General features: G+C 41.1%; 1 protein-coding gene across 2 annotated transcripts in view; it reads right to left on the bottom strand.

The window, feature by feature from the left end:
- The window catches only part of NETO1 (neuropilin and tolloid like 1), a 411,708-nt gene that overhangs the window by 19,657 nt on the left and 370,049 nt on the right, over window positions 1-22,002 (bottom strand). For both annotated transcript variants that reach the window (XM_029590887.1, XM_029590888.1), the window contains exon 8: window positions 4,573-4,686. In XM_029590887.1, the coding sequence (XP_029446747.1) occupies window positions 4,573-4,686 (114 nt within the window). The remainder of the gene's footprint in view (window positions 1-4,572; window positions 4,687-22,002) is intronic.

Genomic DNA, 22,002 nt, shown 5'->3' with positions numbered 1-22,002 from the left:
TTTCAAAGGGGCCCGGCCACACGCGTAACCCCCATTATGTGCAGAAGTGTTGGGCCCAGAGAAAGGGATGGTCTGGGGAGCAGGGAGGGGTGGGGCTGGAGGCAGCCGGTACAGTGACCATTTGCTGCTGGCACACACAAGTTACTACTGCTCCAGAAAAGGAGCAAAGGGTAAAAGAAAAATTTGGGGGTTAGATGGGATAGGGATAGGGGGCAGTGAGGAGAGGGGAAGAGGGAGGAAAGTTAGGTGGTTTGGAAAGTTCCCTCCCTATCTACTCCTTAATTGGAGAGGTCTGGGAGGAAACTGGGAAAAGGAACCATCGCGACGCCACACGTAAATTAAAAATGCATCCCCCCCCCCCGTGCGCACAAGTTATGGGCTGCGTGCACATGCATGTTATAAAATAGCTGCATCCATGTGTGCGCACCAGAAAGTGTATGTACATGGATGTGCGCATGTGTGCACATCCATGTACACCAATGTGTGCAAATATTACACCTGCTAATTCAAGTGTTAGAAATGGACAAAATAATTTTTTTTAGCAAAAATTGTTTTATCAAATGGAGATATATAATACTTACCCAGGTAATCAGTGCTATGATGTAATTATAATCATTAACTACCAACCAACATCCATTCTGACTGAAAAATAATTCTTTTATATTTTATTAGAAAAAATCATTTTTTTAATGACAATTTTATAATTTTTTTTCAAAGCTTAGGAAGCTTAAAAATATGCTTTCAAGCACTTCTTAATATTATTCTTTATAAGATTCTCCATATGCATGTGCATAAAGGCATAGTAGGTGAAGAAATGCTTCTTGATAAAACTATATATAAGTATCACCAAAAAAGAGGATCCGTTTAATTTATTTATTCAAAAAGAACATTCACCTATCTAACATTAAAAACTATCTAACACAATCACTCATCTCATACATACCCCCACATAAAAACATAATACATCAAAAAACATGAAAATGTATCAATTACAATATATGTAACAATATAATTTTACAAAGTTCATATTAAGATTAAACATGTAAAGTGCAAATGCTCTTCTATAAATCTATAAATACATATAATATTTTCCAATTATTAATTTAAATGAACAAATGTTAGCTCATATATGTTCCAACAAAGATCTTCGTTTCGCCTGATCTCTCAAAGGCTTCTTCAGGGATGAACCAACACCTCAAATTCACCAACTTCTATGTATCTCTCAACGGGTGTGCTGATAAACCATATCCACTCGTTAGCAAACACTCCAACCAAACCACTTCATTTAAATTCTTAAATGTGATCCCAACCAGGACTCCATCTTCTTTCAAAATTCTGCAAAGATCACATTCACATAGTAGTTCCCAACTATTTTAGTTCAAAATTTGGCGTCTATGACACAGCATCTTCAACTAGAGCATTGAAAATTCATTATATCACCACTGACTTCAGAAATTACGCCTTCGAAAATTCATATTGTCGAAACCACGTCACCCGGAACTGACATCATCCTCATGTTTGAAAGTAGCGGGACTAGGCATCTATCTAAAATAGGAACTAGGCATCTATCTAAAATATTCAATTTCTTACTATCCTCCCAACGAATCTGCGTTTCGAACAGTGTCCTTCAGAGGCTATTTCTTTTCTATCAGTGTGCCGATGTGTGAACCAATGTAATTATCTCCACCATGTTGAAAATCCATGCAATGGGTAAGCATTAAATAGCATCTATTTCTTACATATATGTCATCTGACCTGGAACTGACCAATCAAAATCACCTCTGTTTAATGCACCAATCAGAATATGGGACAAGTGCAAGGTCCAATCACCATTAAATGTGAACATTCAAACACGTTACACATAAATAATGGTTATACCAATGATATCCAATTCAATTTTTCATTCATGCCCATAGGACCTACTGTATTCAATGTATAAAAAAAGAAAGCTCCAGGTAATTTAATCTCAGAGCTATTGAATTTAAGATTGTATTTTCACAAATATCCAAGTCACTCTACGGATACATCAGTAGTATGGCCACAGTTGAATCGGAATCCTCCAGGACTGGTGGATCCTCATATTCACACGTTTCATCAGCTGGTGTTGCAGGATTTGAGCCAATATGAGGCCAAGCATGTAAAATGACACCATAATTTATCTATGGAACAACAGGAAACCCTTACATTGTTAAGTAGATCCTTTGATTTAATAATAAAACCTGCAGATAAAGGTGGTGCAATTGTCATCCAAGATTGACAACAGTATGTAGATACCATGTTGCAACATCTAAATGATCAGAGATTTCTTTCGGGCATTAGGAACAGATCCCACTGAGGAATTACAAGAAAACGTGAACAGATTTCTCATACAGCCACTAGTTTGACAGAAAAAGATAAATATTTATAGTGGAACATCTAAAAAGACTGGTAATCTACTCCATACCTAAGATTCATAAGAGTATTATGTCTCCTCCTATTAGAACTATCATGTCATTAAATGGGGCAGTTCTTGAACCACTGGCTGCCTTTATGGATAAGATCCTGCAGCCAGGATCTTATCTATCTTATCTTACATCAAAGATACTGTACATTTTTAGCTTTATTGCAGTCATGTCAGCTTATGAGTGATACTGTCTGGTTAGCCACAATGGACATTAAAGCTCTATATACAAATATTCCACAATGTGAAGCATTACAGGTGGTAGAAAATACAATAGGCAAAAAACTGGGTCCTCAACGTCTATCATCCCAGCTGTGGTACCTTTGACTAAAGTGGTACTTTTTAATAACTACTGTCTATTTAGATCAAAGCTTTTTCAAAGTACAACCTCAGAAATAATATGCTTCTCAACAAAAAAAGAAAAAAATCCAACATAACTATATCCAAGCCAGAGACTAAAAGGTTTTGAACTGGTTACCTTTTACTCTAGAATTCCACAGTCCTTCAAAAGCTATTTTTGCCAGTTTTTACTGTATTCACTAAACAACAACAAACCTCATTCCCTTTATCAAGAGATCATCAACAACCAACCATCAAGGGAACTTCCTGATGTGTGGTGATGTGCGGTCACTATATTAGAGCCAACCACTTTGTGATTGTCTCTTTTAATAGCTCCCGTGTTTATTCTTCAAATCTTTTATTGTGAATAAAAGAAGTGGCAGGAGTCCATCCAGAGTTAAGGACATTGATGATAAGTACCTATAAATAGAAGCGAGAACGCTCAGGGTGGGTCGGGTTCACCGCCGAGGAAAGGATATTAAAAACCAGACATAAAGCACATGAAGATAAAAGAGAAAAAGAAAAAGTAAAAAATGAAATAAGCTAAAATATTCACAATAAAAGATTTGAAGAATAAACATGGGAGCTATTAAAAGAGACAATCACAAAGTGGTTTATTTATTTATTTTATTTAAATTCTTTTAATATACCGATGCTCAAGACAAGTCTTATCGTACCGGTTTACAATGGAACTAGGGGAAAAACCACATTAACAACTATGGAGAAGACAAAGTTACAATAAACAGGGAGTATAAACTTGGGCGTTAGGAGAGAGGAAGACAAAGTTCAAACGAATACAACTGGAGAGTAATATAGTTGAGCAGCGAACAGTAGATTAAGTAGTGGTACATATATAGATAAACATCGAGTTGCTTGATTCTGTGGGTAATTTTTCATAAGCAGTTACTAGGATAACATTTCCTGTGGGGTAAAGGAGCAGGGGAGGAACCGGGTGGGTGAGGGGAGGGCAGGGACTGGAGCAGGGCGAGGCGAGGTGGTGGGGAAAACTGGTAGGAAGGAGGGGGGGAGGGTGAGAGAGTCAGTACTGATTGATTTGAGTCTCGTTCAGCTGAATGCTTGCGCGAACAGCCATGTTTTCAGTTTCTTTCTGAAGGAAAGATGGCATTGTTCCTGGCGTAGATCCAGGGGTAGTGAATTCCAATGGAGCGGTCCCGCTGTCGATAGTGCTCATTTATGAATGGAGTTGTGAACCGAGGATTTGATTGGGGGAGCCTGGAGAGAGCCTTTGTATGTGGATCTAATCGGCCTTGCGGAAACATGTAGTTCGAGAGGAATGGAGAGTTGGAGTGTGGATTGCTGGTAGACAGATTTGTGGATGATGGTAAGAGTCTTGAAGAGTATTCTGTAATGGAAGGGTAGCCAGTGTAGGATTTTTAGGATTGGTGTGATGTGGTCCTTACAACGTGTGTTTGTAAGGATCCTGGCCGCTGCGTTTTGCAGCATCTGTAGAGGTTTAGTAGATGAGGCGGGGAGACCTAGTAGTAGAGCGTTGCAGTAGTCAATCTTTGAAAACAGAATGGCTTGAAGAACTGAACGGAAATCATGGAAGTGTAAGAGCGGTCTTAGCTGCTGTAGGACCTGTAGCTTTAGGACCTGGTTGGCTCTAATATAGCGACCTCACATCACCACACATCAGGGAGTTCCCTTGAGGGTTGGTTGTTGATGAGTTTTTATTGTAAGACAAACATCTAAAACTTCTCAGCTCCTCCCACTTCCAAAACAAACCTAACATAAAAACCAAGCACGTTCCAGTTAGATACAGCGTGTGTTACCTTTGCAGTGATTTTCATCCCAAGGATACACACAGTTCTGGACTCCATTGCAGACCAATGTATTATTTATACACATGTTGCTATGGCAGAAGAATGTACTGGCATCGCAAGGGGCTGAAAAGGAGAAAAAGAATTATAGACAATAATGAAAACATAAGCTGGTTGATATTAAGCCACCAAACAAGTTAAATGGAAAATGAAATTGAATGTGGTCCTGAAAGTAATGATATGTTACATGTATCTGACACAGGCTACTTTTGTATGCCAATTATTTCTTAGGCTAGACATAGGCTTGACATGCTCTAAGATAATTGTTAGACTGGGCCACTGAATTTCCAGTCCTACTTAAATTGTATTGAATCCTTTCAGGAGGATGTGCTTCCCTCAGACAGGACTTGAAATTTGCACACAAAATCCTGACGGAAGTAATAAGCAACACAGAATAGAAGGATCCTAAAGGCATAAATGTGAAAGCATCTTTGTATAAAAGATCTGTAAGCCAGGGGCATAGCAGCATTGCCTCAGGCTTAGAAGCGGATACTAGAATGGAATCACCAGAGCTAACACACTGTAGAGCTGTAGGTATTCTCAACATTATTCTGGAAATGTGCATTTGTAGGCACTAGTTAGAAAAAAAGGTTGTCTTCCCTTTGGAGGATCACCATGTTCCTCTAATTCTTAAAATGTATTTAAAATGTTACTTTTTGAAAATACTGATTGATTTATTCTCGACTGATTGCCATTATTATGTCATCTTCCACACTGTAAATGATCTTGTGCTTAATGTAACTGCAACAGTCTCACCAATCTATCTGATAGATTGCTTTATTTTTACAGTTATGCCATACAACAGCGGTGGCCAACCTTTCACACACCCAAAGCCAAGGAATCAGAATGTGCAGTCCCTAAGAGCCTCATGTTTTTAATAGACTGTAGGTATCTCTCAATCCACCACTCTGTCCCCACCAGTCTCTCTCTCAGTCCCATCCTCTTACCACAGTCTCTCTCTCAATCCCTCCACAGTTCCTTCTCATTCCCTCCACCTCTCCCCACTAGTCTCTCTCTCATTCCCACCCTGTTCTTACGAGTCTCTTTCAATCCTCCTCATCAGCCTCTCTCAAGTCCCCACTACTACTACCCCAGTCTCTGTCACCCACAGACTCTCTCTTAATTCCTCTACACTGTCCCCATCAGTTTCTCCCATCTCCTTCAACCCCATCCTGCCCCTCTTCTCTCAATCCTCCCATCAAACTCTCTCTTTATTCCCCTATACCTTTCCCACATATCTCTCTCAAACTTTTCACCTTGTTCCCACCTCTCTGACAAGCATTTCCCCCTCTCTCTCTCTATCCATGTTCTGTCCTTTATCTGTCTCACTCTCTCTCTTATCCCCATCAGTCTCTCTCTCAATCTCCCATCCTGTCCCTACCAGTCTGTCTCTTGGCAGCCCTGACATTAATGCCTTCTTCCCTGCCCTATGTGCTTCTTTGTCCCCCTCCCATCCCCCACCCCCCACCCCCCACCACCCTCTGTCCATTACCAGTATCTCCTCTGCCCACTCTCCTTCTTACTCTATCTCCTTCTGGCCCCTCCCCTCCAGTGCCATCTCTGGCCCTCTCCTGTACACCCTTTCTCATTACCCCTTTTGGCTCTCACATACCCAGTCCTCCTCCAACATCCTTCCCTTTTCTAGTCACTCCCCCTAGAAACATTCCTCCCCTCTTGCACTGCTCCTGTGAATATGGCTCTCTCACATACTTCCCTCTTTCAATCACCATCTTTGGCTTTTTTACCCTCCATCTCCCACTTTTTCTCACGCTCCTTTCCACCCTCACAACTTATTGGCCCTCCGTCACCCAGGGGGAAAACCTGGGTAATTACAAATGAAGACAAAAAAGGACTGGTTCTGGAAATCCAAAAGAGGAGGGGGAGGAGGAAACTGCCCCCACAAAACTAAATGTAAGATTTTATGCAGTGCATGCTATCCTTTTAATAGCATGAAACAGACAAGAGAGCAATAAGAAACATCACTAGGGCAGTTATATAAGCATTATACATCATAAAATACTTGAAAAAGGATGTTGTAGGGCAAACATACAATACATGGTTTGACTTGCCATATTACCACAGCATGATTCCATGCATGAGAAGTGCTTATTACAGATTATTGTTTGAATACCACGAAAGTAATATTTCTTTTATGATGTGCCGGCTAATAAAAACTGTCAATATGGTAACCAGATGGTTTTGTGTCTTCAGGACAGGCTCAGGTGTAGCTTTTCACCAGCACACCAATGAACTTGTAAATAAATAGTGAGAAACTAGAATTAGGAGTCCATTGATGGAATGGAAAGAAAATGAGGACCGACTCAACCTGTTCTTTTATGTTATGAAGCCATCTGGTCATGCTTTATCACATGTCAATCAAAATACATGGGGGTCCAGACATAATAAGGGACCGCTTTCATCCTGCGTCTATTGGGGAAAAAGGCATTACCTTCATTCTGCTGTTTTCACTGATAATATTTTAAAACACCAAGCTGCATTCTTTGTGTTCATACCATTATCCCTCATTATACTGGCAACAAAATGTTTTGAAGGATTTACTGAAAAATAGTTTGGCAGCTTGTAGCAATATAAAATATATACCTTCCCCCCCCACCAAACACAAGCATACACACACTCACACACACACACACACACACACAGACATCCCTAAATTATAACACACCACAACCCCAAATTACATTTTTTTTATGTTTGTATGTTTTAACCATCTCCAAATGAGAAAAGGAAGTGGCTATCTTTCCAACTTAAATTTGCACAAACGGATTATTGGCTATGATCATCCTGCTTACTGACTCACCCTCAACACTGTATTTAATTCAGAAGCAATGCTGAAAAAAATCAGTCATTTAACAAAATGTGACAAACTGTATGCTTTAACCAGTGCTATATCAGCAAGAAAATGAACTGGACAGATTCCAAAGGTATTCATTTTAAAGCATTTTTTGACAGAATATATGCAAGCTGAGGCTTAGAATCTGGTATAATGAAACTTCCAGAAGGGGCATACTCTGGAAGCGTGGGGATTATGAACATTATTCTAGAAATTGAGATTTGCAGCCACTATGTAAAAAATAAAAAAGATTTCTTCTTATAAAAAAAAAAAAAAATCTCTTCCTTTAGAGGCGGGAACAATTTTCCAACTGCCTGCACTTGGGCACGGTCCAAGTGTATATTTTTGCTGGACTCTTTGAACCAATTTTCAAAGGGAAAGCACACAAGTACTTTTGCTTTGAAAATTGCATAGGTGCAAAGTAAACAGAAATATGATGACAGAAAAGGACCATATGGCCTATCTAGTCTGCCTATCTGCACCCAACTACTCAACCCTATAATCCCTACCAATCTCTTTGTGATCGCCTGTGCTTATCCCATGCTTTCTTGAATTCAGATACTATCCTTATCTCCACCACCTCCATTGGGAAGCTGTTCCATTGATCTACCACGCTTTCTGTAAAGAAATATTTCCTGAAGAAACTTATAAGCAGTGTTCGTAAGAGAGACATCTCCCTGATGAAGACAAAATTCAAAATGCACCCTATGTCGGGTGTTTTCAATTTATCTTAAAATGCCAGCGTGAATACAATTTTAAAGTAAACAATCTATGAGAAGTTTTTAATTGCATATAAAAATATATAAAGTGACTGACTATAACATTAGGAAGGATACGATGATTAGGTAGAGGCACCTCATGATATACTGTCTATTTCAGCTGGTAGTCACATATGAGTATAATCCCCCTATATTCTTAGGGGTAGATTAAAAAAAAAAAACCCAAAACATGTGTACATCCATGTGCACACGGTTCCTGGCGCACACATGGAGGTGGCTATTTTATAATATGCACGTGTCAGCGCATGATATAAAATCTGATTCCCGCGTGCAAACGTGTGCCAGATTTTAATATCTGCACCTGCATGTGCGGGTGAGTGGGCTCTTCTGCACACAGGGGAGGGGATTTTTTAAATCACGCACGGTGATACAATTTGCCTTTTTCCAAGTTCTCTCCCAGTCTGCTCCAATAAGGGAGTGGATTGGGAAGGAACTTCCCTACACCCCTACCCGGCCTTCCTACATAAGAACATAATAACATGCCATACTGGGTCAGACCAAGGGTCCATCAAGCTCAGTATCCTGTTTCCAACAGTGGCCAATCCAAGTCACAAGTACCTGGCAAATACCCAAATATTAGATAAACCACAAGCTACTATTGCTTATTAATTACCATAACAGCAGTTTTTGGATTTTTCCTCTAGGGACTTATCCAAACCTTTTCTAAACCCAGTTACACTAACTGCTGTAAACACATCCCCTGGCAATGAATTCCAGAGCTTAACTATGCTCTGAGTGAAAAAGAATTTTATTTGATTTGTTTTAAATGAGCTACTTGCTAACTTCATGGAGTGCTCCCTGGTCCTTCTTTTATCTGAGAGAATAACCAATTTACATGAACTTGTTCAAGTCTTTTCATTATTTTGTAGACTTCTATCATATCCCCCCTCAATCATCTCTTCTCCAAACTGAACAGCCCTAACTTCTTTAGCCGTTCCTCATAGGGCAGCCGTTCCATGCCTCTTATCATTTTGCTCACCCTTCTCTGCACTTTCTCCAGTGCAGCTATATCCTTTTTGAGATGCGGCGACCAGAATTGCACACAGTATTCAAGGTGCGGTCTCATGGAGCAATACAGAGGCATTATGACATCCTCCGTTTTATTTGCCATTCCCTTCCTACCTTTTCCACACTCCTCCCTGACTCCTAAACCCTCCCTAACTTTTCTATATATATATATTTTTTTTACTTGCATGCTCTAAGGAGCACATGTAAGTTCCGCGTGCAGACTGGCTGCTGGCCCGTGCTTCCCCTGGTCAGGGCCTAATGGCCACTGTCCCGGCTGGTCCCGCTTCTCCCCACCCAGACCAAACACCCCGGTCCACCCTTTTTCCCTCGGCCGGCACTTCTGTACGTACCGGGGATACGCTAATGGCCGAGCATTTTTAAAATGCGCTCGGTGCGCACACGGCCCAGCCACATGCATATCCCCCCCCCCCCCCCCCATTTTAGCAGACGGAGCGCTTTGAAAATCTACTTGTTAATTTTTTGCACCCTTTGGCATTTGTACAGTGGTCACAATTTAAATTACTTTTAATAATTGATAATACATTTCTCCTTTCATTACTCCTGAATCTATATCCTTTCCTCCTCATTTCATGACCCTTCCTAGCAGAAAGAGACCCACCTCCTGTGTGTTGATACTTCGGAGGCATGTAAATGAATCTATCATATCACTCCTACCCCACCTTTCCTCTAGGGTATACTGGTTTAGATCTTTAAGTCTTCTCCTATAAACTTTACAGTGAAATCACTGATAATTTTAGTGGCTACACTCAGGACCAGCACCATCCGGTCTATATCCTTGGGAGGATGCACTCTCAAGAACTGTACACAGTATTCCAAATGAAGTATCATCATGGACTTATAGAAGGACTAGGGGGCATTCCATGAAGTTAGCAAGTAGCACATTTAAGACTAATCGGAGAAAATTCTTTTTCACTCAACGCACAATAAAGCTCTGGAATTTGTTGCCAGAGAAGGTCGTTAGTGCAGTTAGTGTAGCTGGGTTCAAAAAAGGTTTGGATAAGTTCTTGGAGGAGAAGTCCATTAATGGCTATTAATCAATTATACTTAGGGAATAGCCACTGCTATTAATTGCATCAGTAGCATGGGTTCTTCTTAGTGTTTGGGTAATTGCCAGGTTCTTGTGGCCTGGTTTTTGGCCTCTGTTGGAAACAGGATGCTGGGCTTGTTGGACCCTTGGTCTGTCCCAGCATGGCAATTTCTTATGTTCTTATGTTCTTATACATGGGCAATATCTTGTCCTATTTCTCTGCTGACCATTGCTCTCCCTATGCACCCAAGCATGTTTCTGGCCTTTGCTATTGCCTTATTCATCTGTATGTTTGAACACTTGCATCTGCTTTTGGTATGGGTAGAATTTTGCTGGAAAAGTAGATTTGGAAATGTCATCAGAGGAGGCATTCCCAAGAATGCCTCCTCTGAATGTGGCTACAAGCATGCATTTTATAGAGCAATGTAAAGAATATTTTAGCTATTTTTTTGAATGTGGATAATTATCAAACAACTTATTAACATACATTTTACCTGTATATTCTCTTTGAAAATTGTCCTTCCCATTGTTAAATTACATCTCTATCTATAGTATTGCTCAATATGGGCCAGATTTGAAAAGGGTTATGCGTGCCGGTCCTATTTTAAAAGGGCCCGGCGACGCGCATAAAGCCCCGGGACGAGTGTAAGTCCCGGGGCTTGCAAAAAGGAGTGGGGCATGGGAAGGGTATGGGCGGGACAGGGCGGTCCGGGACAGGGTGGGGGTAGGGTCAGGCTCCCGGCACAGCGGCAATATTTGCCGCTGTGCCGGGGATCGCGCGCCGGCCAACAGCCGGCGCGCGCAACTTACTTCAGTAAGTTTTATAATAGAAGAAAGAAAAGAAAAAAGGTAAGAGGGAAAGGGAAAGGGCGGGGGAGAAAGGGGAAGGGTAGGTGGGGTGGGGGGAGGTAGGGAACGCGGGAAGGCAGCGTGGCTTGGCGCAGGTTAGGCAAGCGCAAGGTGCACAATTCTGCACTCCCATGCACGCGCCGACCCCCGATTTTATAACATGCACTCGCGCTCCTTTTAAAATTTACCCCTATATATGTACCCACTCACCCACACAATATCATTTTTAAGACTTCAACCAGGATTGAAAGTGCTATAATAATATTTCAATGCATTCGCCTGTCAATCTAAGGGTATGATAACTTTTTCAAATATTCACCAATCCCTCTGAAGAGAGTTAAGCACCTATGGGCAAAAGATTTTGGCCATGAGGTTCCTGATAACAATTAGTATAAAATTTTCCTGAGAGAAAGTAAGGACAACTTCCTATTTGTAACCACCCAAGAAAATGGTTACAAATTGTTATGCCACAGATACTACACACCTGATGGATTATCTAAAATGGGTTGCTTTCCTCATCACAGATGTTGACGGGATTGTGGAGAAAGGTTCATTTTATTCACATTTGGTGGGAATAGGCCATTTTAAAAGGGTCAAAGTGCTATAAAATCCATGGCTTTTACTTTATCCCTTCTTTACACAGCATGAGCACTGCAAGCAATTAGTAAAATCATTTTTCTGTTCACTGTATGTTTGACAGCGTTTGGAGTACATACTTTTCTAAAGTGTGCAAAATTACTTCAAATTGTTCTGCATTGTTGCTGAATTAAAGACATTATGGAGGATAAGTCAGTACCTAGAATTCCCTTTGCTGATATTCTAGGCCAGTTACATGTAGTATTTTATTCAGCTTCTGAGAGGAATAGCTGGGAGGAGAAAGAGCAGACAAAGCAGTTATAAGAAGCAAAAAAAAAAAGAAGTTAGCAAGGGATTAAATGTGTTTTCTTTCCAGATAAAAGGCAATACATATGCTGGGAATGGTGTGGTATCATGTAGAGACTGTGGGGCAGCAGTCTTCAAAAGAAGCACTGCAAGCTCAGGAAGCATGAGACAGATGAGTTAAAGGCACAGCCCATAAAACTCTTTCACGGCCCTGGGAGACAGGGAACCTTCCAAGAGGAGAAAACAGGCTTAAACTGAGAGGCCAACATGAAGGAGACTGCAGGGAAGGTGGGGAAAAAAACCCCCCCCACCAGAAGAAGGAGGACATTTCTTTTAGTGGGATTAAAAAAAAAAAATCCAAAACAGTTTGTTTGCAAACTCCCCAAAACAGCACATTCTATTCAGACAGTTAATACAAAAAAAGAAGAAAAAGAATGACTCACATCAAAATACTGGAAGTAAATCACTTTATTAAAAAAAAAATCAAAGGGGCATGGGATAAACACTGTGGAAGCCTAAAACCTAGAGGGGGGAAATGAAGAAAAGAGTGCATGGGGGTAACTTGCTGATGCGGTAGTTACTGCCCTTAACCAATAAGCCTGATACTTTTGATGCAACTTCAGCATTTACTCTCTGCTTCAATGGTAGGAGGTAACAGGGAATTGGATTCAGACAGTTGCCAATGATGGCCCTAACTTTTATGGTTTGGGAAATTGATAAGCATGGGGGTAACCTGCACAGCACGACAAATACTACCATAAGCTTGCTAGGCAGACTGGATGGACCTTTTCTGCCATCATTTCTATGTTTCTATGAATCACTTTATTAAATAAATGGGCAAAAATGTACCTTGGTAATGGGCAAATAACAAGCAATCCACCCAGAGTCCATTTTGACATCATTGGAGCTTTCACCCTGATGCAAAAAAAAAAAAAACAAACAAACCCCCCCCCCAAAAAAAAAAAAAGAAGTAATTTTCAAAGGAAAATGTAAATGTAGCATACCATAATAGCAGTTTTCAAAAGCCCATTTATCAGTGTTAACTGCACATAACGTAGGGAAAACCTTTTTGAAAATTGCTATAAAATGTGCTATTGAATTATCAATAGGTTTTACCTGCGTAAGTGCACTTAACACGAGTAAATGAGCTTTTAAAATTGCTACAGTAGTATGTTACATTTACAATTTCCTTTGAAAATTGCCTCCAAAGCCTCTGTTATATAGTTCAAAAGCCTGACTGTAGTATCAGTACTGTTAGCTTACAAGATTGACTAGAGGTGTTAACATCTATAAGAACTGAAAGGCTGGCCACATGATGGAGCCCTATCACCAGTTGAACCGAAGTCATATCTTAAACCTCAGCATGTATAAACTCAGCAGTATGATTACCAAATGAAATTTAGAGTATCTGTAGTTTATGTCCTTATCTGTTATATATATATAACAATTTTAAAGAGTAATTTACTTAGAATATACCCAAGAGAAAGACATAACAGACTCCTTAATTATTCTGTATCAGGACACAGTGAGGAGAGGAAGGAATATTTTTACCAAATTTTCAGCAATGTATTTCTTTTCTAGTATACATATACAATAACAAAATCAGACCAATTTATCTTTGACATTAAGATACTGCATTCCATCTTTCTTTTGGATGTGAAATATTTTAAATCTGATCAAAGAGTTGCTTGCATTAATGACTTTATTGTTAGAAGATAATATTTCTTGCAAACAAGGCATAGTAGATGACTACAGATAGAGACCAAAAGGCCCATCCAATCTGTCCATTATAAGAGTCTACATTGCAAAAAAAGTATCCTAGCTGCCAGCCAAGTTCTATTACTTAATCCAATTCCATGTCTTCCCAAATGGCTATGTAATAAATTAAAGAATTACCCAAAATAATACGGCTGTTTTCTGAGCATCCAGCTGCTGGGTGGTATTCAGCCTACTGGCATTGGCCTAGTTGGTTAATGGGAAGTTGACCTTGCTGGTTCCAACCTGTCTTCCCTTGGTAACATAAATGGCTGCTTAGAAAAAGCCCAATCTAAGTCTCAAGTATCAGGGAGTCATGTGAACGAAGAGCAGGAGCATTTGAAAAATGTTAAAGAATTGTGGTACAGATCCCCTGATGCAGGATTTTTAAAAAACACAGCACCATGCCAGGGCTTTTTTCGGCACTTTTAGGAGTATGAGAAAATTCACTAGCTAAATTTTTTTATTTTCACATTAGATGCTTTTTGTGTTATAAGAAAGAGGACTTTGGGGGACACATACTAAAAAATAAAACACTGTTTATCTACAAAAATGTTTACTTGTATTAAATTGGACCCTTTAGTCATCATGTGAGACTTTAAGGTTTTATTCATAGGCTTAGTTTACCACAGTCCAACAAACATATTTTTCTTGCTGTTGAGTATTCATGAGTTATGCTATTAGGGATCCTGTGCTTTAGTAACATTAAGGGCTGACATGAGGCAAATAAAAATTGTCTCAGAACAGCATTTAGCGAGAAAACAGCATAATACTAAGGTGACTGTATAATAAAATAGCAACTTCAGTTACTATCGTAGGCCTGGATTTATCAAAATGCGATAAGTATCGCATGTGATAGCAAAAGGGGTGTGTTTTATGCTAATTACCTATGTGAAGAGCTAAGTTAACACAAATTGTGATAACTGCAGTTAACCACTAAAGGACCATTATAAATGGAGGGAGAGGGAGGGAGAGAGAGAGAGACTAGCCATAATGTTCTCTCCCTAGATAGGTATTTGTATCCCTATGGTAGGCCCATCTAGTAACTCAAGGTGAGGTTTAGGTATTAGTGTAGGGGTTTAGGGGCCACTTTGCCATTCAACATGAGATGTACGAACAGAACAGTGGTCTCTTGTGAAGATTTGATGACCTATGGAGAGAGGAAACTCACCCAAAGATGAGATTTGGGCAATGTTTTCTCCACCTAGCTTGATGTTACCCAGGTAGAGAGTCCATCAATCTAGGTTGAGAGAACATTACCCAAATATCATCTTGGAGTGAGTTTCCTCACTCCGTAGGTCATCAAATCTTCACAAGAGACCATTTTCTGTTCGTACGTCTCACGTTGAATGTCAAAGTGGCCCCTAACCCCCTACACTAATACCTAAACCTCACCTCGAGTTACTAGGTGGGCCACCCATAGGGATACAAATACCTATCTAGGAAGAGGCCATTACAGCTAGTCTCTCTCTCTCTCCCTCTTTCTCTCCTAAAACAGGCCTTTCAGAAGACATCACAAAATATGATGCAACCTATCACATAGCTTAATGCTACTGAAAAAGGTGTAGTTAAAATCAGCATTAAGCCTGTGCAATAGCACTTCACAGCCTGCTCCTAACTCCTCCTCTTTTTCAAATTTCCATCACACCATACGATATGGTGCTATCACATGCATTAAAAGAGCGCATGCAAAAACACCTTAGCGCATTTTGATAAATGACCCCCTCAATGTCTTATGATACAGTATCTAAAAAATTGGAGATTGTGATTTTCAGGAATTATTTTTCTGGTAAATCTCAGAGACTGATGTGAGCTCTAAGTTGCCAGCAACACCAAATTCATTCTGCTGCAGAAACTCAAATTAGGGTCACATCTGTACAGCTACAGATTTACAGATTCATTGTGTAAAACAGATTCCATGAGGTAGAATCTTTACAAGATATAAACAAATATTAAATTTTCTTTTGACTGATGTGATCTCCTTTAATAATGTATCTTAACAAGTTATTTGCATCTCTGTTATTCATATTGACTATTACTTTCAATAGATGAAGAAAATCTCCAAAATAATTCATGTGGACTGCATGATGATGAGATATAATTATATGAATGAGCTATGCAATGCTTATACACTGCACATTTTTTATTCAGTTAGCATTTTGAGTTGATCAAGATATATAATACTGATGTACCTCAAACTGGATTCCAGAAAACAAAGATAGGTTGGCAAAATTGCAATTGTGATAAATTGCAGGAGGACCTTGTGAGACTGGGCATTCAAATGGCAGAGGAAACTTAGAGGTAGATCTTTAAACAATACGCGATCGCGTACTTTTGTTGGTGCACCAGGCGCAAACAAAAGTACGCTGGATTTTATAAGATACGCGTGTAGCCGCACGTATCCTGTAAAATCCGGGATCGGCGCACGCAAGGCTGCTGATTTTGGGCAGCTTGCGCGCGCCGAGCCGCGCAGCCTGCCTCCGTTCCCTCCGAGGCCGCTCCAAAATCGGAGCGGCCTCGGAGGGAACTTTTTTTTCGCCTGCCCTCCCCTTCCCCTCCCTTCCCCTGCCTAACCCACCCCTCCGGCCGTATCTAAACCCCCCCTTACCTTTATTTCATGATTTACGCCTGCCCAAAGCAGACGTAAATCAACGCGCGCCAGTGGACTGCTGGCGCGCCATCATCCGACCCGGGGGCTGGTCCGGAGGCCTCGACCACGCCCCCGGGCTGGCGCCATGCCCTGGCCCCACCCCCGAAACGCCGTGTCCCACCCCCGAAATGGCGCGTCATTAGACCCCGCCCCCGACACGCCCCTTTCCAAAAACCCCGGGACTTATGCGAGTCCCGGGGCTCTGCACGTGCCGGCGGCCTATGCAAAATAGGCGCGCCGGCGCGGGAGGGCCCTGCTCGCGTAAATCCAGCCGGATTTACACGAGCAGGGGGGTTTAAAATCCGCCCCTTAATGTGGACAAGTGCAAAGTGGTGCATATAGGGAAAAATAACCCACATTGTAGTAACATGATGTTAGATTCCATATTAGGAGTTACCACCAAGGAAAAGATCTAGGCATCATAGTAGACAATACATTAAAATAATTGGCTCAGTGTGCTGCAGTGATCAAGGAAGCAAATAAAATGTTAGGAACTGTTAGGAAAGGAATGGTGAATAAAACAGAGAATGTCATAGTATCTCTGTATTGCTCCATGGTGAGACTGCACCTGAAGTACTGTGTGCTTATGAGGAGAGATTGAAGAATCTAAATATGTACACCCTGGAGGAAAGGAGGAGCAGGGATGATATGATTCAAACTTTCAGATACTTGAAAGGTTTTAATGATCCAAAGACAATGACAAACCTTTTCCATTGCAAAAAAATCAGCAGAACCAGGGGTCACGATTTAAAACTCCAGGGAGGAAGACTCAGAACCAATGTCAGGAAGTATTTCTTCACGGAGAGGGTGGTGGATGCCTGGAATGCCCTTCCGGAGGAAGTGGTGAAGACCAAAACTGTGAAGGATTTCAAAGGGGCGTGGGATAAACACTGTGGATCCATAAAGTCTAGAGGATGTGAATAAAGAGAAGAGGCAAGGGGTGGCTTGCTTGCGGGAATGACGGCTACTACCTGGAGATTAATATCCTTATTCAATAAACATACACACAGTTAATGCAACTCCAATATTGCTCTATGCTTCAACGGCAAGAGGAAATGTGGAAAAAAGGATTTGCATCCACAAAAAAGCAGGGGAGTAGCTTGCTTGTAACGGTGGTTTCTACCCCCGAATCAATTAAGCCTGATACTTCACTTGCAATGCACATCCAACATAGCTCTCTGCTTCAACGGCAGAGAGAATGAAGAAAAGATGATTTATATCAGCATCAACCAACAAAGAATGAATTACATAATCTGGGTAAACAAATAAGCATGGGTGTAGCTTGCTTGTTATGATGGCTACTACCCCGAATCAATTAAGCATGAATCTTGACTTGGAATAAGTATCCAGTGCAGCTCACTGCTTCAGCAACAGAGGGAATTAAGTAAAGAGGAATTTTATTCAGACAACCAACAATGGCTGAATTGCACATGCAGGGTAAACAAACGGGAGTAGCTTGCTTATTACGGCGGTTACATACCCCAAACCAATTAGCTAGATACTTCACTTAGATGCAGCTCCAGCACTGCTGTCTGCATCGATGGTGGGGTTGGAAGGGAATTGGAACCAAAAAGTTACCAATAAGGGCCCTGACCTCAGCGGTCAGAGTAACAGATTATGAAAACAAATAGGTGTGAAAGCTTGCTGGGAAGACTGGATGGGCCGTTTGGTCTTCTTCTGCCGTCACTTCTATGTTTCTATGTGGGCAATTCTGGTCACTGAATCTCTAAAAGATATACTGCATTGGGAAAGATTTAGAGAAGGGCAACAAACTGATAAAAGGGGATGGAACAACTCTCCTATGATGAAAGGATAAAGATGTTAGGGCTGTTCAGCTTGAAGAAAAGACAGCTGAGGGGGAATATGGTAGAGGTTTATAATATCATAAAAAGACTAAAAAAGGGTAAATTTGAATTGGTTATTTACTCTTTCAGATAATATAAGGACTAGGGGGTACTCCATGAAGTTAGCAAGTAGGACATTTAAATCAAAACAGAGAAAGTTCTTTTTCACTCAATGCATAGTTAAGCTCTGAAATTCATTACAAGAGGATGTGGTTAAGGCAGTTAGCATAGCTAGGTTTAAAAAAGGTTTGGACAAATTCTTGGAGAAATCCATAAACTGCTATTAATCAAATAGATCTAGGGAATAGCCACTGCCTCCACTGGCATTAGAAGCAAGGGATTTATTTACTGTTTGGGTGTTTGCCAGGAATTTATATCCTGGATTGGCCACTGACACTGTTGGAAATAGGTTGGGCTTGATGGACCCACGATCTGAACAAGTATGGCAACTTTTTATGTTCTTAAAAAACTGGAGCACAAAAATAAATAACTATCAAATCAAATTCAAAACTGTCCATGGGTTAACAGAAAATAATGGAGTGCAGCTGCAATGGCTTGCTATAAACCAAAAAAGTCAATCTCTTACTCTGATAGAATGATTTTTTTTCAAATGCCTATCAAAGCAAAATGTGAGCGAATATTCAATTGCAGCAATCCTTATCAGGTGAAAAATCCTTTTTATTAAAAAGTATACCACCTTAATGTGAGCATCTACCATAGGAAAAAAAAAGAACTGTCAAAATGTAATACTGATAGATTGAGACCACTGTGGCAAAGGAGCAAACTTTTAAAGATAAATTAAAAGCCCAATGTACACAGTAATTGGGCGATGTGCTAAAACATGTCGGGCTGGTGTGCGCCGAGTGGATTTTAAAAGCCACCTGGATACGCGCTTAAATGCTGCTGCGCACACATCTTAGTAATTCTCCAAAAGGGGCATGGAATGGGCATCACCTGGACAGGGAATGGGTGCGGTGCTTGGGTGTTTTGAAACTTGAATCAGAAATCTGTGCGTAAATACCACTTATGCGATCTGAAGTGTGCCGCGGTTCCCTGCTGCTTAACTTTACTTCTGCTGTGGATGGCAATGTTAGTTTTTTTTAAAAAAAACCCTAACAAGCATATCTGAGTGGTGTAAAGAGGCTGAGGTAACTGGGGTGTGTACAGGCTATCAAACCAGGAGGGGATGGAGGACCTATCTGTAAACTGGGTGAACTTGGGAGGAACTGTAAAACAGGCAATGGTGTTGACGCACGTCCCTTACACGGTAGAAGCGGATATTGCTCACACAGGCGTGCGTCAACTTTAGACTGGGTGCACTTGTGTGTGTGTGGCCAGGCTATATTATTTTATAACATGCATGCATATACACATGTATGTTAGAAAATAGCCGCGTCCCTGGGTGTGAGCAGATAAATGCGCACATGTGCGCCCACGACAGATTCTAAAATTCACCTTTTATTGAGGAGCATTAAAAATTGCTGTACAGGCTAATAATTTACTCCTGACAATTTAAACTCTGTATTTTAATCATTGGTCTTACTAGTCAGTTCCATCAAAGTCCCCTATTTATTTTTAGAAAAAAAAATGTTTGATTGCAATATAAAAACAGTGCACTTATCTTATGATGACCAAAAAAAGGTCAATGTGCTAGAGAGTCCATTAACAATGGCTCAAATAAATGGTTTTCTTATGCTGTAATAAATGTCAGCTTGAGAAGAAATGAATACAATAAAATGGCATGAGGAAGTTGTTTCCAAACCTTTAAAGTATTTATATACTAACATGTGACTTAGAAACTATCAATGGAAGCTTGAACTGACGTCATCAAACTAACAACACCCAATCAGTTCTTCATTTAAACCCCTAGAAGCCTCTGCTTGTAACGTGTAAATTTGTAAAATTGTTCACGATAATTTAATTGCAACAGGTAATTACCACCTCCAAACTGTACCAAAAAAGATGTAGGTACCCGTTGCGGAACTGAATCATTAGTTAAATATCTTGCTACCACATTTATGGCTTCCTGCTGAGGAATTTGTGCATACAGCGACTAGATGTCCAAGGTCACCAACAATACTGAACTGGTACAATTTAGAGGTGGTAATTACCTGTTGCAATTAAATTATCATGAATAAGTTTGGATCTACACGTTATAAACAGAGGCACAGCATATAAATACAAAAACTTTAAAAAAAAAAAGTTTTGTAAAACTGCACTAAATAACGGTGGTTAGTGGTTAATTAATGATTATAATCCATGAAGCATCAGGCAACCACTCGGGTGCCTTGACTGGCTAATATATGAAACTACCACTTGTCCATCTTTACATATTTATGAAATAAGGAGAGCTAATTGAAGCAGTGTTTCACATATTAGTCTGCATTAGGAGTTAAAGATTTGATTTTTTGGGCTTTGGCCTAAGCAAAGACTCGGACATAGGCCTGAATCCAGGGCCCTGCCCATAGACTCAGTCCCAATGTCTGGGTCTTGGCCTAGACATGAGGTGCCTGACATTGGGGCCAGGTCAAGAGGCTAATGTCTAGGCCTCAGCCCAAATTCAGGCCCAACTGGGGGCCAGAGTTAATGTACTCCAGTGCATCCCAAGTGTATGCTGTCATTTGAAGAGCAAAGAAAGAAGACATTGGAAGAGATCCTCTGACCCCTGACCCTCAGCCAAAGTCCAGGCCCGACACGGGGGCCCTGCTCATAGGCCAGGACCCGATATCTGAGTTGAGGTCCAGGCCCGATGTCAGGGACTAGCCTGGAGGCTGGATCCCAACACTGGGGCTGCAGTCTAGGGTCAGGCCCGTGCCTCAGAGGTCCTCTTCTGACATCTTATTTCTTCACTCTTTAAATAATGGTGTTCAATCGAGATACACCGGAGTAAATTAACTCCAGTGCATCCCAAATGGACGCCATCATTTGAAAAGTGAATAAAAACGAAAGAAGATGTTAGAAGAAGACCTCTAAGGACTGGGCTCTGGGCCTGGGCCAGACCTGGGCCAAGGCGTAGGCATTGGGTCTAGGCCTTCAAGTTTGGGCCTTGTGTAGGGCCTAGGTTAAGGATGCAGTGACCTACCATGGCGTAGGCCTAAGCAAGGCTGAGGCTTTGGCCTGAGCCTAGGCCGTATCTGTGGATCCTGCCTGAACCAGGTACATGGGAGACAGGTAGGATCTTGGACCTGACATTTTTCCGCATTGGACGAATGGGTGGTGGGCCTTGGAAGGCCCCATTTTTTAAATGTTTATTTCATTTATTATTACACTAAAGAAACAAAATAAACATTAAATGAAATGAAATTTGTGGGAAACCCCCCTCAAAAAAGAAAGGAAATATACCTCTACAGACCGATTTTAAAAAGGCCATGCACGTAAAAAACTGGGAATGCACACACAGCCAGGCCTTGCACGTGCCACACGCATTTTAGAACAGGCCCAGCCACTCGCATAACCCCCATTACGCGCCAAAGTGCTGGGCCCTGCAAAAGGGGCTGGCCAGGGGGCATGGTCTGGGTGGAGAGGGTTGAGGGCGAGCCAGGACAGCGCCATTTGCTGCTGTCCTGGCTCTGCTGGAAACTGGCTGGCACGTGGGATTTACTTCTGCTCCCGGGGAGCAGTATGTATTATAATAAAAAAATTAGGGATAGGTATGGTTAGGTTAGGGGTCAGGGAGGAGAGGGGAAGCAGTAGGAAGGGTAGGTTTAGGGATAGGA

Source organism: Rhinatrema bivittatum, chromosome 2 (genome assembly GCF_901001135.1).
Source record: "Rhinatrema bivittatum chromosome 2, aRhiBiv1.1, whole genome shotgun sequence".
Lineage (NCBI taxonomy): Eukaryota > Metazoa > Chordata > Amphibia > Gymnophiona > Rhinatrematidae > Rhinatrema > Rhinatrema bivittatum.
This window is presented reverse-complemented; position numbering and strand designations above follow the sequence as displayed.